The 15,871-nt window shown below is 40.2% G+C and overlaps 2 protein-coding genes across 3 annotated transcripts in view; both read right to left on the reverse strand.

Annotated features, from left to right (window-relative positions):
• Positions 1–8,740, reverse strand: part of LOC146662596 (uncharacterized) — a 67,468-nt gene extending 58,728 nt beyond the window's left edge. For both annotated transcript variants that reach the window (XM_085417434.1, XM_085417435.1), the window contains exon 1: positions 8,629–8,740. The gene's annotated coding sequence lies outside the window, so the exon portion shown is untranslated. The remainder of the gene's footprint in view (positions 1–8,628) is intronic.
• LOC146662599 (uncharacterized) lies at positions 452–13,525 on the reverse strand. The gene is made up of 5 exons (XM_085417469.1): positions 13,295–13,525; positions 11,528–11,633; positions 8,629–9,225; positions 3,052–3,648; positions 452–2,500 (listed from the first exon to the last, which is right to left on the reverse strand). Exons 2-5 carry the CDS (start codon positions 11,543–11,545, stop codon positions 2,273–2,275), a joined length of 1,440 nt encoding a protein of 479 aa, XP_085273595.1. The 5' UTR covers positions 11,546–11,633; positions 13,295–13,525; the 3' UTR covers positions 452–2,272.
• Positions 13,526–15,871: the final 2,346 nt, after the last annotated feature.

Here is a 15,871-nt window from a genome sequence, read left to right on the forward strand (position 1 = left end):
CGATATATGGAGCGACTGCCTCTTCTCTCTCCTGCTGCTACTTCAATCGAAACTGATTAATGATCAGCTGATCGGCTTTTCTGTCACGAGTCCGTCTCTCTTGTTTGTTTATTGCTCACTTCGTGCCAGAAAGAGGAAACCAGCAGCTGAACAACTGCAGCACGTTTTAGCTTGATAAGCTGTTGTTAGAATCTATTTATTATTACTTTCTACTCCAGGATCTTTTTCTACGTAGCTGACGGCTGGTAACTGTGCAGGGGCGGATCTAGCAAAGTTTAGCCAGGGGGGCCGATAGGGCATTAACAGGGAAAAGGGGGGCACAAAAACATACTTTTCTTTCTTATTCTCATTTAAAATGTCTAGCTTTTAATAAATAATTATCCGAATCTTACACCCAAAGTTTTAATCTGATGTAAAATGTATAGAAGTCCATTACTGTATATAGTAACTATTAAGTCCAATATACCCTAGTAAGCTGTAGTACTTTTTCCTTTGGGAAGATACCATTTGTTCAATCTGCAATTCTGTTGAAGAAAGATGTTGAATCTATTTAATTATTCTTGAAAAATTACTGGTTTTTGTGTTTGTTTGTTTTTCCACACTGCATCAAATTAAAGTTGATTACGTCAATTAAGCATCATGAGGTGGAGGGTGGGTGGTTCCCTATTTTTTTTTTTTTTTTTGCTGGGAGTTTTAGAACCCTATTAGTTAAGTTGCTTATTATTTCTGCTAAGTACTCTTTAAAATACCAGAATAGGGAGGATGGTGTAGGTTTAAGTTTATTAGATTGATCAGTATTGCTGAACTATGAAATATTTTGGGTGCAGTGCAGTTTTTTGCATACAGGTATAACAGAATAGCTTTAGTGTTTGTTTGTTTTTTTAACGTGAGTATGAACGTATACAAAAAGCAGCAAGATATTAAAAAACTGTTTTATTGATTAAAAAACACACTATATCGGATTCATATCGGTATCGGCAGATATCCAAATTTATGATATCGGTATCGGACATAAAAAAGTGGTATCGTGCCATCTCTATTAGCAATTACATTTCAGCTCGCCTGGACTTTTGTACTAGTCTTTACTCTGGTGTTAGTCTGTCGTCAGTCAGCCGACTGCAGCTGGTCCAAAATGTTGCAGCAAGGTTACTAACGGGCACACGCAACCGAGACCACATATCTCCCATACTGGCATCCTTACACTGGCTGCCAGTCAGTTTTTGAATTCATTTTAAGATTTTATTATTTGTTTTTAAGGTGTTGCATAGGTCTGAACTCTCATACCTTTCAGATTATTTAAATTGGTACATTCCTGCAATATCACGGAGGTCTGTGGATCAGATCCTCTTGGCTGTCCACGGTCCACATTAAACACAGAGGAGACCAGGCCTTTGCTGTGACTGCTCCTTAAATTGTGGAACAAACTGTCCATTCACATCAGGACCTCCTCAACATTGGACAGTTTTAAAACCCTTCTAAAAAATGAATGAGTTTGTATAACTTTGGTCTTACTCAAATCGTATAGAAGTATTGTGTTGTATAGCTGGAGACAGCGTTTATACCGCTGTCTGCTTTGGTCGCAAAGCCATCATGGATCTCTGTGGAGATCCGGCTTTTTTTAGAGTCAGTTAAAATCAAGGCACTCGAAAAGATCCTCTGGAAAAGAGTAATATTCTTGGAACAGAGTTTAATACACAGAATTATACGGACAGTAAGAAATTACACACAGAATATACACAATTTAACATGTTTATCTTACTCATCACCTGTTTAATTTTTCTCAGTACACTAGAAGAACATGTTCATTCACAGCTGCCTCATCACATTTTTACACCTGAACTCTGTGGAGCCTGATCTCAAGGGTTTTGAGTCTGACCCTGAAACCACAAGAAGATCTTTCTGTCTCTTCAGATTCACTGTGATCCAGTGATGGGAGTGATTTCAGCCCTGAGTGATCACGCTGATGTTTGCACAGAGCCCATAATGAAGTGAATGTTTGGGCACATTGGTAACAGTGAAACAGTTTATTAGTAACGTGGGATCGTTTGTGTTTGGAGTATGAACTGAGATTCCTGAAGCTCTTGTCACACTGGTCACAGCTGTAGTTTCCTTCCATGTGTGTACGTTCGTGCCTGTTACGATTACCTGATTGTAAGAAGCTTTTGTCACAGTGTCTGCACTTGTATGGTTTCTCTCCTGTGTGGACTCGTTTGTGTGTTTTAAGCTCCCATGCAGTAATGAAAGATGACCCACACTGATCACAGACATGCTTTTACACCCCACTGTGAATCAGTTCATGTTTTTTTAAGTGATGTGATGTGGTGAAGCTTTTCCCACATTCTTTACAGTATTTCAGTTTGTCTCCAGTGTGTCTACGTTGATGTACTTTTAAGGTGTATTGGTGACTGAAAGTTTTTCCACAAAGGTCACAACGAAAGTCTTTCCCACCACCACAGCGATGACAGGGTTGAGAACTGGATCCATCTGTGTCGCTCTGCTTCTAAACAAAGACACAAAGACAGTGTAAGTCAGTCCTTCAACACTTTTATCCTGAACGTCGCCTGAAATAAAGAGCAAATAAAAAACAAACAAAATCATAACTGAAATGAAAATCTGAATAATCACTCAGAGCTGCTTTTTCATGCAGTAGAATTGATGAAACATCAGAATCAGTGAGCTGCAAACTTTCAGCCCCGACCGTGTCCGTGCTATCAGGTGAGAAAGGTGACATCTCACTGATTCTGATCCGCGGGTCGGCGCTTTGTGTTTATGTCTTCGTGCAGAATCCGTGTACCTGCTCTCATTTACTGTTTGGTGGTTGTCGAAATTTTGTGATGTTTCACCTGAGATTCGGGTGTTTCGGGCAAAATAAAATTATATTTAAAAAATCGATTCAGGAGTTTAATGAATCGATGTCACGTTATCCAAGCCAGAATCGATTTTAATCGGTAAATCGATTATCAAAACCCACCCCTAGCTAACACAGTTTAATGAGCAGAGTTGTTCCAAACAGTCAGGCTAAAATGACAAGTTAAAAATATAAATACATACCTCACAGTAACTGCACTTGTAGAGTCTCTTTCTGGTGTGGATCTGTTGGTGTCGTCTTAGGTAATCTATAGATTTAAAAGTCTTCTCACACAGGTCACATTTATGAGGTTGTTCCTCAGTGTGGGTAAACATGTGTTGTTGTAAATGCTGGTTTCTTGTAAAATGTTTGCCACACTGATCACAGCAGTACACAACATGTCTGGTGTGAATGCGTAGGTGTGTATTTAGGTTCCCTCTCTGGCTGAAGGTTTTCCCACAGATGTCACAGCTGTATGCCTTAATTCCAGAGTGGGTAACTAGATGACTCAGTAAGTACCTACTGTGAGTAAAAGCTTTGCCACACTGATCACAGCTGTACGCTTTAACTCCACTGTGGATGAGTTGGTGTATCTTTAGAGTACTCTTCCTGGAAAAAGACTTTCCACACAAATCACAGCTGAACGGTTTCTCTCCAGTGTGGATGACCTGGTGACGTTTTAGATCATCCTTCCCAATAAAACCCATCCCACAATCATCACAGGTGTGTTTTTTCTCTCCCTTTCTTCTGTGAGGTTTGTCGGCCTCCTGAGAGCGCTGACTTCTCGCTCCATGTTGGTCCTGCAGTGACAGAGATACAAACAGAGGCAGTGAGTGAAATGCAGTCGTGGAACAAACTCAACCTTCAAACTCCCTCCATTAACACTAGTTTTAAACCTGAAGGTGGAGTGTGGCACCAAACACCTTAAAGGTCTCTTATCCCCACCTGCTGGTAGTTCTAACACATTACATCCAACCTGCTGTTAAAAATAATTTATGACTGTTTAAACACTCTAAAATCATTTTTTCCTTATTTTCCTTACTTTTACTCCCCACATTAAAAAAAGGACTTTCTACTCATTGTATTTTCAAAACAGACTTTTTACTTTTGATTTGAGGAATTTGAGGGGAGTTATTTCATCACTAAGGGCATCAAACCAATTTGAGCCTGAAAAGTAACACATGAAACATAACGACTTATGTTGTGATTTGGCGCTATATAAATAAAATTGAATTGAAAGACAATCCTGATCGTGTACTAATCATCAGGGTATGAAACATAAAAAGAGATGAAAGAGGCAAAACTGTGAGTCATAGTCAGGAGTTAAAGTGAGACGTTAGGGCTGCACAATCAATCGTTAGAAAATCGCGATCTCAATTCATACTTATGTGCGATCTCATTTACAAATGACAACGATTAAAAAAAAAGGAGAAAAAAAAGATGACGATTGTACCGCATTTTGATCCAGGACATGAAAACAAGCGCTCACTCTTCCTGCTCAACAAATGACATGGGCGGAGCCTTATACCACGTGATACAGAAGCCAGCTTGCTGATAAAATTGGCAGGGGAAAAAACAACGGAGAGCACGTGAGAGATGAAGCTGTAAAGGCCAAGAAAGTGACAGGAGAAAATCCGTCCCGGTCAACCACCCAAACATCAATAACGGGAACCTTATACAGCGCCGTCGAACTCCCGCAGGCACAAAGAAATTACAGAGGCTTTCACTTATCACCTGGCTAAAGATATGGCTCCCATCAACACTGTGCAAAACGAGGGATTTAGGAAAATGATCAACACCCTAGACCAGGGGTCGGCAACCTGCGGCTCCGGAGCCGCATGTGGCTCTTTAGTCCTTACAGTGCGGCTCCGCGTGGTTTGGGAAATAAATTAGAAGTATTTAGCTGAAGTGTATTTTATTTATGTTAGTTCTTTTTTAACTTGTAGTTCTAAATTGGAAGATTATTGTGATATTGAAATATAAAAATAAAATTATATTCTTTTTTTTTTTTTCGCTCAAAATAAGCGTCACACTAGCGGAAGCCGATATACCGCCCGAAATGCCGTGCAATTTATCGAGACTTTCAACCCCAGGTAGGCCAATTATGGATCTTCGGATCCACATTATGTCAGCAGCTGTTCTCCACCATGAACTATGTTAAAAACAAACGCCGCTCACGCCTCACAGATGACAGCTTATAGTCCTGTGTAAAGATGAAACTGACTTCGTACAACCCCGATCTGCAGACGCTGTGCGCAGAGGTTCAGGAGCAGAAGTCCCATTGTAAACATATCAGGGCAGACCCGACGATGTTTGTATGAAGATGCTTTTCAGCATCTCTTTATTGAGCACTTTTCACACACGGTTGCTGTACGCATACAGCCGGCTGTAGCTTTTCAGCTCATAGCCCGACACACACCAACACAACAGCATAGAGAGCACAGACGTTAAGGCGGCGAGGCGTGATTGCGAATCCCGCTCAGGTGCATCCGCCTCCCCTGCAGCAGCGCTGCAGACCACGCCTCGCCACACACATTAACCAGGTAAAATACATATTTAGGCAGAATTTTGCAAATATCTATTTTTCATCTTTTAGCAGCATAGTGCTTTTTTCCAGTTTTTTTTTTTAAAGTCAGGTCAAGGCTCCAAAAGCCCAAAGGCGATATAAGGGTGGCGGCTCACAGCAGTTTTTCTTTGCTACATGGATCATTTTAGTTCAGCTGGGTGTCTTTCCTTTTGTTATATTTCTTTAACCCTTTAGAGCCGATCGGAGCGGGAACGCTCTGTTATGCGTAACTATTTTTAAATCCCGGTAGCACTGCAACCACGTAAGCTAGCGCAAAAATTTTTTTTGCATATGAAACCGGAGGAGTTGTACTTACATATTGTGCCATCAGCTTGTCCTAGGTCACGGTTTCCTTCCACATAAAGCTTTGCAAAAACTGCATAAAAAGCGCTTGCAGGAACAAAAACATAATATTCCAGAAACACGCTTTGCCGGTCCGATCAGCTGTTCAAAACACTTCCTACGTTGGAATAGACGTCAGCGCGAACTTTTGCATTTCCGCCATTACCTGGCCGAAACCGGAAGTGACGTCATTTTCGCGGAAATGTAGTCTTTTTTGCGATCAGGGCCTCAGGGCCTATACTGCTCTTTTTAAAAGTTATCTTTGACTTTATGACTTTCTGTGTCGTTTCTGGGATGCTTAGGACTCATATTGCACTGCTGGAAATAGTTTATTTTGATGCATATGCTGCTTTTTTGCAAATTTGCAGTATAATATTTATTTTCGTTTTTCCTGCAGTGTATAAAAATTGGTGTATTTCAAAAATAAAACTATGAAGACACTCAAAATAAATTTCCTGTGGTGGGAAACTATTTTGTGCAACTTTTTTGTATTTACAGTTTTGAGGGATAAGCCTCTTAAATTTCTCTAACTACAAATATATGTTAAAAAAATCAAAAACGATTTTCAATTTTTTTGTAGTTTATTGCACTTTTTTGCAATTTATGTAATTACTATGCACTTAATGAATACATATTATTAAAATCTGGGCTATAATGGTTGTATTGATGTATAGCAACTTGAAATGCTCCCAAAAATGGCTCCACAGCATGTAAAAATATAATATAAGCTCTGGCGGACTTGGTTCTATGGTAGGTCTTAAAGGGTTAAGAGTTCAAAATGTGTTAATTACAGAAATAAAATGTAATTTTCTCTGTAGCACTTCATGGACTTCATAAGCAACACACCTTAGTTGTTCACACAAAGCATAAAGGTAAAAACAATATATACAGTGTTATCTTCATTTGAGATGTCAAAAAGTATTTGCGCCCCCATCGTTTTCTTTTGTGTGGAACCCGGGTCCAAATGGCTCTTTGGGTGTTAAGGGTTGCTGACCCCTACCCTAGACAAACGCTACACAGTGGCATCCCGCAACTATTTTTCAAATGTTGCACTACCTGCTGTGTACACGTAGTGTCGAGCAACGGTGGAGACGAAATTGTTCTTATGTTCAGTCTCAACTATTACGAAGTTGATGTGCAGTTAATAAGTGCAATAAATATTTATATTAGAAAAGAAAATCGTGACAGAATCGTGATCTCAATTCTAAGCAAAACAATTGTGATTCTCATTTTATGCAACATCGTGCAGCCCTATGAGACGTTGTTCTTCTTTCTTTTTTGCACAGCACCTGAACAAACAGGTAATTTCAAATGCAGCGTTTCTATCAACAAACATCAGCAAACACACAAACTGTTTGTGTGCAGTTTGTCTCACAGTGTCTTGCTGGCTAAATGTCCAGCTGCTGTACATCACAGGGAGAGAAAAGAAAGAGAGCTAACTTCACTCAGAGATGGAGAAAGATAAGACACACAGGACAGGAGAGGAAGAAGAGAGGTTAGATTTAAAGGGAAGGACTGCTCAGTGGGATTCGATCAACTGCAGATTAAAGCTTACATGTAAGTCCTCATGTGTGGAAATCAGACATTGGGTCTGTACTAGAGATGGCACGATACCACTTTTTTTTATGTCTGATACTGATATGAATTCGATATAGTGTGTTTTAAATCAATAAAAGTGTTTTTTTTAATATCTTGCTGCTTTTTGTATAAGTTCATGCTCAAGTAAAAAAAACAAACAAAAAAAAATACACTGCACCCAAAATATTTCATAGTTCAGCAATATTGATCAATCTAATAAACTTAAACCTGCTCCATCCTCCCTATTCTGGCATTTTAAAGACTAAGCACCCTAACTAATAAAGTTCTACAACTCCCAGCAAAAACAAAACAAAACAAAACAAAAAAACAAAAAACAAAAAACAAAATGGGAACCACCCACCCTCCACCTCATGATACTTGCAAGGAAATCAATTATTTTTCAAGAACATTTAAATAGATTCAACATCTTCAACAGATTTGCAGACTGCACAGATGGTACCTTCCCAAAGGAAAAAGTGCTATAGCTTACTAGGGTATATTAGACTTAACAGTTACTATATACAGTAATGAACTTCTATACATTTTACATCAGATTAAAACTTTGGGTGTAAGCTTCGTATAATTATTTATTAAAAGCTAGACATTTTAAATGAGAATAAGAAAGAAAAATATGTCTTTGTGCCCCCTTTTCCCTGTTAATGCCCTATCGGCCCCCCTGGCTAAACTTTGCTAGATCCGCCCCTGCACAGTTACCAGCCATCAGTTACGTAGAAAAAGATCCTGGTGTGGAACGTAAATAAATTCTAACAACAGCTGAGATGAACTTACACACTTGCTTTACTTCTCTCTGGGAAAACTTCCTCGGAGATGAAATGCCGGATTGGTAGCGAGGCTCCAAATGTTCAAACAGACTGCAGACAGGTCCCGCGCGCCACAACCACTCTATCACGTGATGCATACTGCTGCCACATGCTATGGTTATGAGCCGAGTTACGCCATGTCACAAGTTTTGTGAAGTGCTTTGTTGATATTTAATGGATCAGATTACATTTTTTATTTCTCTCCGATATCCGATCCAGTAATTTACGTCAGTATCAGACAGATACCGATACATAATATCGGATCGGTCCATCTCTAGTCTGTACATATGACATTATGTCTTTTTTTCAGATTATGAAACTTGCTGCAAAACAATCTGAGGCAGATTAACTGTGCCACCTCAGATGCAGCCTTTTTCATGCAGTAGAATTGCTAACATGCTAACACAGTTTAATGAGCAGAGTTGTTCCAAACAGTCAGGCTAAAATGACAAGATAAAAACATAAATACATACCTCACAGTAACTGCGCTTCGAGAGTCTCTTTCTGGTGTGGATCTGTTGGTGTTGTCTCAGGTAATGTGGAGATTTAAAAGTCTTCTCACACAGGTCACATTTATAAGGTCTCTCCTCAGTGTGGGTAAACATGTGGCGTTGTAACTGCGTGTTGGTTATAAACTGTTTGCCACACTGTTCACAGCAGTACACAACATGTCTGGTGTGAATGCGTAGGTGTTTATTTCGGTTCCCTAACTGGCTGAAGGTTTTCCCACAGATGTCACAGCTGTATGCCTTAATTCCAGAGTGGGTAACTAGATGAGCCTTTAAGTTGCAACTGTGAGTAAAAGCTCTTCCACACTGATCACAGTTGTACGCTTTAACTCCACTGTGGATGAGTTGGTGTCTTTTTAGAGTACTCTTCCAGGAAAAAGACTTTCCACACAAGTCACAGCTGAATGGTCTCTCTCCAGTGTGGATGACCTGATGATGTTTTAGTGACTCTTTCCCAATAAAATCCTTCCCACACTCGTCACAGGTGTGTTTTTTCTCTCTCTTTCTTCTGTGAAGTTTGTCGGCCTCCTGAGAGCGCTGACTTCTCGCTCCATGTTGGTCCTGCAATGACAGAGATACAAACAGAGGCAGTGAGTGAAATGCAGTCGTGGAACAAACTCAACCTTCAAACTCCCTCCATTAACACTAGTTTTAAACCTGAAGGTGGAGTGTGGCACCAAACACCTTAAAGGTCTCTTATCCCCACCTGCTGGTAGTAGAAACACATTACATCCAACCTGCTGTTAAAAATAATTTATGACTGTTCAAACACTCTAAAATCATTTTTTCCTTATTTTTCTTTACTTTTACTCCCCACATTTAAAAAAAGGACTTTCTACTCATTATATTTTCAAAACAGACTTTTTACTTTCGGTTTGAGGAATTTGAGGGGAGTTATTTCATCACTAAGGGCATCAAACTGATTTGAACCTAAACAGTAACACATGAAACACAATCCTGATCGTGTACTAATCACCAGGGTATGAAACATAAAAAGAGATGAAAGAGGCAAAACTGTGAGTCATAGTCAGGAGTTAAAGTGAGATGTTAGGGCTGCACAATTAATCGTTAGAAAATCGCGATCTCAATTCATACTTATGTGCGATCTCATTTACAAATGACAACAATTAAAAAAAAAAAAAAAAAGATGACGATTGTACCGCATTTTGATCCGGGACATGAAAACAAGCGCTCACTCTTCCTGCTCAACAAATGACATGGGCGGAGCCTTATACCACGTGATACAGAAGCCAGCTTGCTGATAAAATTGGCAGGGGAAAAAACAACGGAGAGCACGTGAGAGATGAAGCTGTAAAGGCCAAGAAAGTGACAGGAGAAAATCCGTCCCGGTCAACCACCCAAACATCAATAACGGGAACCTTATACAGCGCTTCCCTATACCCATCGAACTCCCGCAGGCACAAAGAAATTACGGAGGCTATCACTTATCACCTGACCAAAGATATGGCTCCCATCAACACTGTGCAAAACGAGGGATTTAGGAAAATGATCAACACCCTAGACAAACGCTACACGGTGCCGTCCCGCAACCATTTTTCTGTTGTTGCACTACCTGCTCTATACACGCAGCGTCGAGCAACGGTGGAGACAGAATTTCAAGAAGTACAACATTTTGCGGCAACAACAAAACGTGAGACATTTGTTGTTTTTATGTTTATTTATTGTTTTTATGTTCAGTCTCAACTGTTACGAAGTTGATGTGCAGTTAATAAGCGCAATAAAAATTTATACTGGAAAAGAAAATCGTGAGAGAATCGTGATCTCAATTCTAAGTCAAAAAAATCGTGATTCTCATTTTATGCAAAATCGTGCAGCCCTAGTACATCCACAGAGAGCAGCAGGTCAGCTGATCACATCCTGTACTTGAAGAAAATCTACTGGAGCTCTCAACAGAAATTATTGTGAGCTGTGATTCTTTTCCCCACGCTGAGCCACTACAGCTGATTTTAGGGTTCCCACCTGCTCAATCCCACTTTAACCTCTTCCCTGCTCATGTTCCTGTTTAGAGGCAAAGTCACCCTCTACAGTGTAGGCAACAGAAAATACACACATGTTTTATTTTCCTTCATTTTCTACTTAACTGATTCAAACAGAGAACCTTTATTAGAAATAAATAGTTTGTACTTCATCTACTAATCTTAGTTTATTATTACATTAATAAAGCACAAGGTTCAGTTAACTTTGGATAAAAACATGTGGTTAAAAAGTTCTTCAAGGAGCTACTTTTACTTTTTTACTCTGATTACATTTCAGAGCCTGTACTTTTTCACTGTTACTTAAGGAAAGAAGGTGAATGAATACTTTTACTGAAGTATTTTTTAACACTAATATCTGTACTTCTACTTAAGTATAGAGTAAATGTACTTTTGCCTCCTCTGATCATTTCTATAATATTATTTATATCAGTGATGGCCAAATGAAGCTTTCTGAAACACTGAAGCTTGTATTGAAAAAGGTTCATTACTCAAAGCTTTTCAACACAGTCCTCTTTGGTGACATCTGCTGGCCAAACATATGAAGAGCAGCTTGAATCTACAAATCAAACTGAAGAGCTTCATTATAATTGCCCTCTCTACAGAGCTCAGCTGACAGCTTCTGTCTGATATCGGGCTGCTGTTGTGGTGCTTTGAATGTGTATTTTTGGGGATGATGAAAAAAATGTTTTGTCTGTTTGATTAATAAATATTTTTTATGAATAAACCTTCCTTATTTTAACATGTGCTGTGGTCTCTAAAAAACAACATAATATATAATAATATGCAACACAGTCATATAACAGGTTGGGAGGATGAGAGTTTTAGACGTGACTGATTATTTGGTGAAACTGTGATATTTTCCTCACCTTCTGTGTTGAGCTCATTGTTTCCTCTGTAGTGACTCAGCTGAGTCCAGATGGCTGAAAATGTTCCTCTGCTGCTCCTTCAGACTCTTCTCCTCCTGCTGATCAGCTGGGACACAAAACAGATCTTTGTTAGGCTCCACACTGCACTGAAGAGTCAAAGTGTCTCATATGTTCATCTGACAACACAAAGTACAAATTTCACTCTGACTGCTTGTAGAAATCTTGTGAGACGTGTTGTGCTGCAAAGTGAGGAAACTCTCTCACTCACTTATACTTCAGGAGGAACTTTGTGACATTGGCTCTAATATTCTAAGCAGCCCTTTACTATGACAGGGCCAGAAAGTCCTATTTGAAGGTTTGGGAGAAGGACCATGTTAAAGGTGGATTGGGGTTTATACACTTTGTTATGATACAGGTAAGGCTGTAAGAGCCTGAGGTGGTGTCCTGAATGAACCTCTAAAACCAGTTTTCAGCTAACGACTCTGCTTCAGTCTGGAAAACAGCAACTACAAGTTTAAAGACTCCATCAACAATTCACACCCAGCAACAGCCTGAACAGCTCCTCCTGTGGTTTCCACAAACAGGGACAGACCTGTTACTCCCCCACCCCACACTTTCAACTCCTTCAGCCCCCCAGTCCCACCACCTCCACCACTCCTAAAAGTTTGATTCTGTGCAGCCATTCCCCAACTCTCTGAATGGTACTGTCCTGATTCTTTGATGTTGGGCTGAGAACAAAAAAACATTACTCAGATCTTGTCCAGTCAACAACAATTATTTATTAAGCACATATGTGGGAGATGTACACGACACCACCCTCAGCGTAGTCCAGTAGATCTCAAAGAGGAAGCACTTCGATACACAGTTTTACATGTCAGGGTTCACGCCCCTTCATGCCTAAGCAGATAACATAACATGCGCGGCAGTTGTCTGCAACTCCTTTTATAGTATTGATGTTTGTTCCTCACTAACGGTTTCAGCACTCTCTCACCTCCATCTGTTTCCTGTTTCTCGTTGTGAGGCCCCATGATCGTATATGACACATCCTGAGTACATCCTGTTCTAATCTGCGCAGGCACGTATGCAGTTACAAGCAAAACACTACTTTAAATGTCTTCCAGTTTAAACCTTCTATAACCTCTTGATTAATGTTGTTTTATTTAAAATTACAACATTTATATTTCCCACAGTACTCGTGGTCATTGATCAGTGGTTTCAGTGCTTTCCTTCCTACTTTGACTGCAGCTGTGTTTGACACAGGAAGACATTATTACATTCTTCATGATTATACTTTATTCTTTTTGGGGGAAGTGCAGCTTTAAACCTTCACATGATTCAAGTCAAACCAACAAATCAATCTGAACGATCACAGGTGGGAAAAACTTCTGTAGACAAAATGAAATAAAACCCAACATTGAATCCACAACATGATTAAAAACATGGTTCTCCCAAATCACCAAGAGCTGCAAATTAACCACCACAATATATTTTTATTCTCTGTGCTTTCAAATATGAACACTGTTTACTTTCATCTCTGTTTCATTAGTTTTTGTTAACATCTTCCTGTGCATCACAGCAAACACTCAACTTCTCCCAGCATGCTGAGCTAATGATTAGTTGGTGTTTTTCTCCAAACACTCTCTCACTCTTCTCTCAACGTGTTCACAATAAACTGTGAACAGACACCGAGGAGAGCAGCAGAAGACCTCATTCAGGAGCTAAACTCAACATGAACTGAACTCACAGTAAAGTTAGCTCGGTGCTTACCTTTAGATGAGCCCACAAACCGAGAGAAACTCCGCGATGAAGCTGCAACTCTTTCCAAACACAGGAAACAGATCAGGGAGCAGAGACCCACGTGGTTCACGCTGATCTCAGCTACGATCCAGGAGACAAGGGTGGGCAGATCGATGCAGATATCGATCCAAACGGCGGTACTACTTTATTCTCTTTGAATGAAAAAGCAGCTCTCTGTGCAAACACCTCCTCTCGTGGAACGTTCTTACTTTGCTCCGCCCCTTCTTCTTCTCCTTTATGGTTTATTGGCAGTTGTCAAACAACATAATGGTGCTTTACCACCATAAACTGGTGTGGAGTGTGAACTGGAACGTCGACCCTCAAATCCTCCCAAACAATTTTTTCTCCTATTCTCTGGTGGTGGTCAGAGGGCCCGGTGGCGCCAGTGTCCGGCAGCCTCGCCTCTGTCAGTGCGCCCCAGGGCAGCTGTGGCTACAATGTAGCTGCCATCGCCAGTGTGTGAATGTGTGTGTGAATGGGTGAATGACTGAATGTAGTGTGAAGCGCTTTGGGGTCCTTAGGGACTAGAAAAGCGCTATACAAATGCAGGCCATTTACCATTTATTAAAAAGTAGAAAGTAAAAAGTTGTTACAATATACATTATTATCATGTTCGTACAATATAAATATTATATTGCACGAACATGAAAAGTATATTGTTAGAACAATAAAATTTTCACATTATAACATGATATAGCTCTATTTTTCTTTTGCCTGGGTGGCAGCTCTACGCTTACGTACTCAGATGAGCTTGCCTCATCCTACAAGTTGTGCCTCCATCTCTTGTGTCCAGATCACACGCTGCACTGCCGTGCTGCTCCACCTTTTCTCTGTCATTTCTGTGTTTGTGCATGCGCAGTGTGAGAGGCTGCGTTGAGGGGCGACAGGATTTCAAACAGGTTTGATTATCATGTGACCATACGATTGATGATTGGGAGCTGGTCGTGAGGTGTTAACTGCTTTTCATTACCCCATGTATACGACACGATGCACACACGATTAAGGCAAAACACGGGCCGATCCCCAAAACGGTTGCGCAACTGACAAATCGGCTCAAAATGGGCCAAAAGTCGCACAGTGTATGGCCAGCTTTTGGAGGCTAGCTCCAAACAAACATCTGCAGCTTTGCAGTGTATACAGCACTATAATGACCAGACCTAATTCTTTTGAAAACCATACATCTTTCCACAGGTCTCCACTTCATCAGACATCACCTAGACACAGAGCTGGATGAGGCCAGCACAAACAGCAGCCTATTCGACGAAGATGATGGATCCATGGGGTCAGGAAAGCCAGAAGCAGGGCTGGAACGGTACCTTTCATGTCCATTCACTGGAGGCGTGGATCTATTGCATGGCGTTCCTCACATCAAGAAGCTGTCAATCAAAGTCAACACAGCTCTTCCTGCATCTGGAGCTTGTGAAGGACTTCTCAGTCATGCAGGACTCCTGTTCACTGCTAAACAGTCACAACTTCACAGAAGGAACCTTGAGAGCAAACTGCCGCTGAAGCTTAACCATCACCTCACTGAGTGAAGAAATGGCACGTTTGCTAAATATGCAGAAATAGATGCACACCCATACAATTTATGGTAAACTGAGCTGGCTTGTATGTACATATGTTCAAGATGCCTCGTTCTGTTTTCTCTGAGGCTGCTGTGGCATTTGGAGCAAAATTAATATAAAGTTTACAGCATATCTTGTCACTGGAAATTGTTTGCACTGTTTATATATTTATATTATTTACTGTAGGTATTGGTGAAAAAAGCTTGTTTGAAAAATGTTGTGAAAATCTGGAAATTAGAATTGTTGTGCCTTATTTTGTTGATGTTTTTACACATATTCCTTTTGAAAATGGTAAAATTTGTATATTTATTTATTTTTGTTTGTCTGATAACATTTATTTAAAAAATAAATTGGACATTTCAAACAGTTACTCACTACTTGAGTAGTCTTTTCGCCAAGTACTTTTTTACTCTTACTTGAGTAACTTTGTTGACGACTACTTTTCACTTTTACTTCAGTAATAATATTTTAAAGTAATGCTACTCTTACTTGAGTACAATTTTTGGATACTCGACCCACCTCTGATTGTTCCTGGTTTCTGTTCTCTTCCTGCGGCTCACCTCACCTATTCTCATGTTACCATTTCTCAGTGTTGAGACTGCGTCTCTGTGTCTGTCTTGTATTTCCTGTTTTACTTTGACAGTCTGTGTCTTGTGTCATGTCTTCAGCTCTGCTCCCCGCCTCGTCACATCTATTTAATTGAAGCTGTGTTCCCACCTGTTCTCCATCCTCTCATTTCTTTGTGTATATTTGCTGTGTGTTTGCTTCTACTCCATGTCGGATCGTGTGTTTGTCATCTCGGTGTTTCACTCTGCATTTCCTCCTTTGTGTTTGTCTCATGCTCCTTGTTCCTGGTTGTCAGGTTTTTGCTATGTTCTCCATGTTTCACTTGATCCTCTGTTTAGCTGTTTCCAGTTTAGGTTTTCCTTCAGTTCCCTGTTTGCTTCTTATTTTGTAGCGTCGTGTCCAGCCAATAATAAAG

Source organism: Rhamphochromis longiceps, linkage group LG9 (genome assembly GCF_057381845.1).
Source record: "Rhamphochromis longiceps isolate RC_006_pf linkage group LG9, R_longiceps_female_GT1.1, whole genome shotgun sequence".
Lineage (NCBI taxonomy): Eukaryota > Metazoa > Chordata > Actinopteri > Cichliformes > Cichlidae > Rhamphochromis > Rhamphochromis longiceps.

What these genes read in the sequence shown, in the direction of transcription:
- LOC146662599 (XM_085417469.1), bottom strand. An exon ending in CGAAGCGCAGTTACTGTGAG is followed by an intron (nt 3,649 to 8,628) that starts GTATGTATTTAT and finishes CTGTCACTGCAG; the next exon opens with GACCAACATGGAGCGAGAAG. An exon ending in ACAAGTGCAGTTACTGTGAG is followed by an intron (nt 2,501 to 3,051) that starts GTATGTATTTAT and finishes GTCTTTGTTTAG; the next exon opens with AAGCAGAGCGACACAGATGG.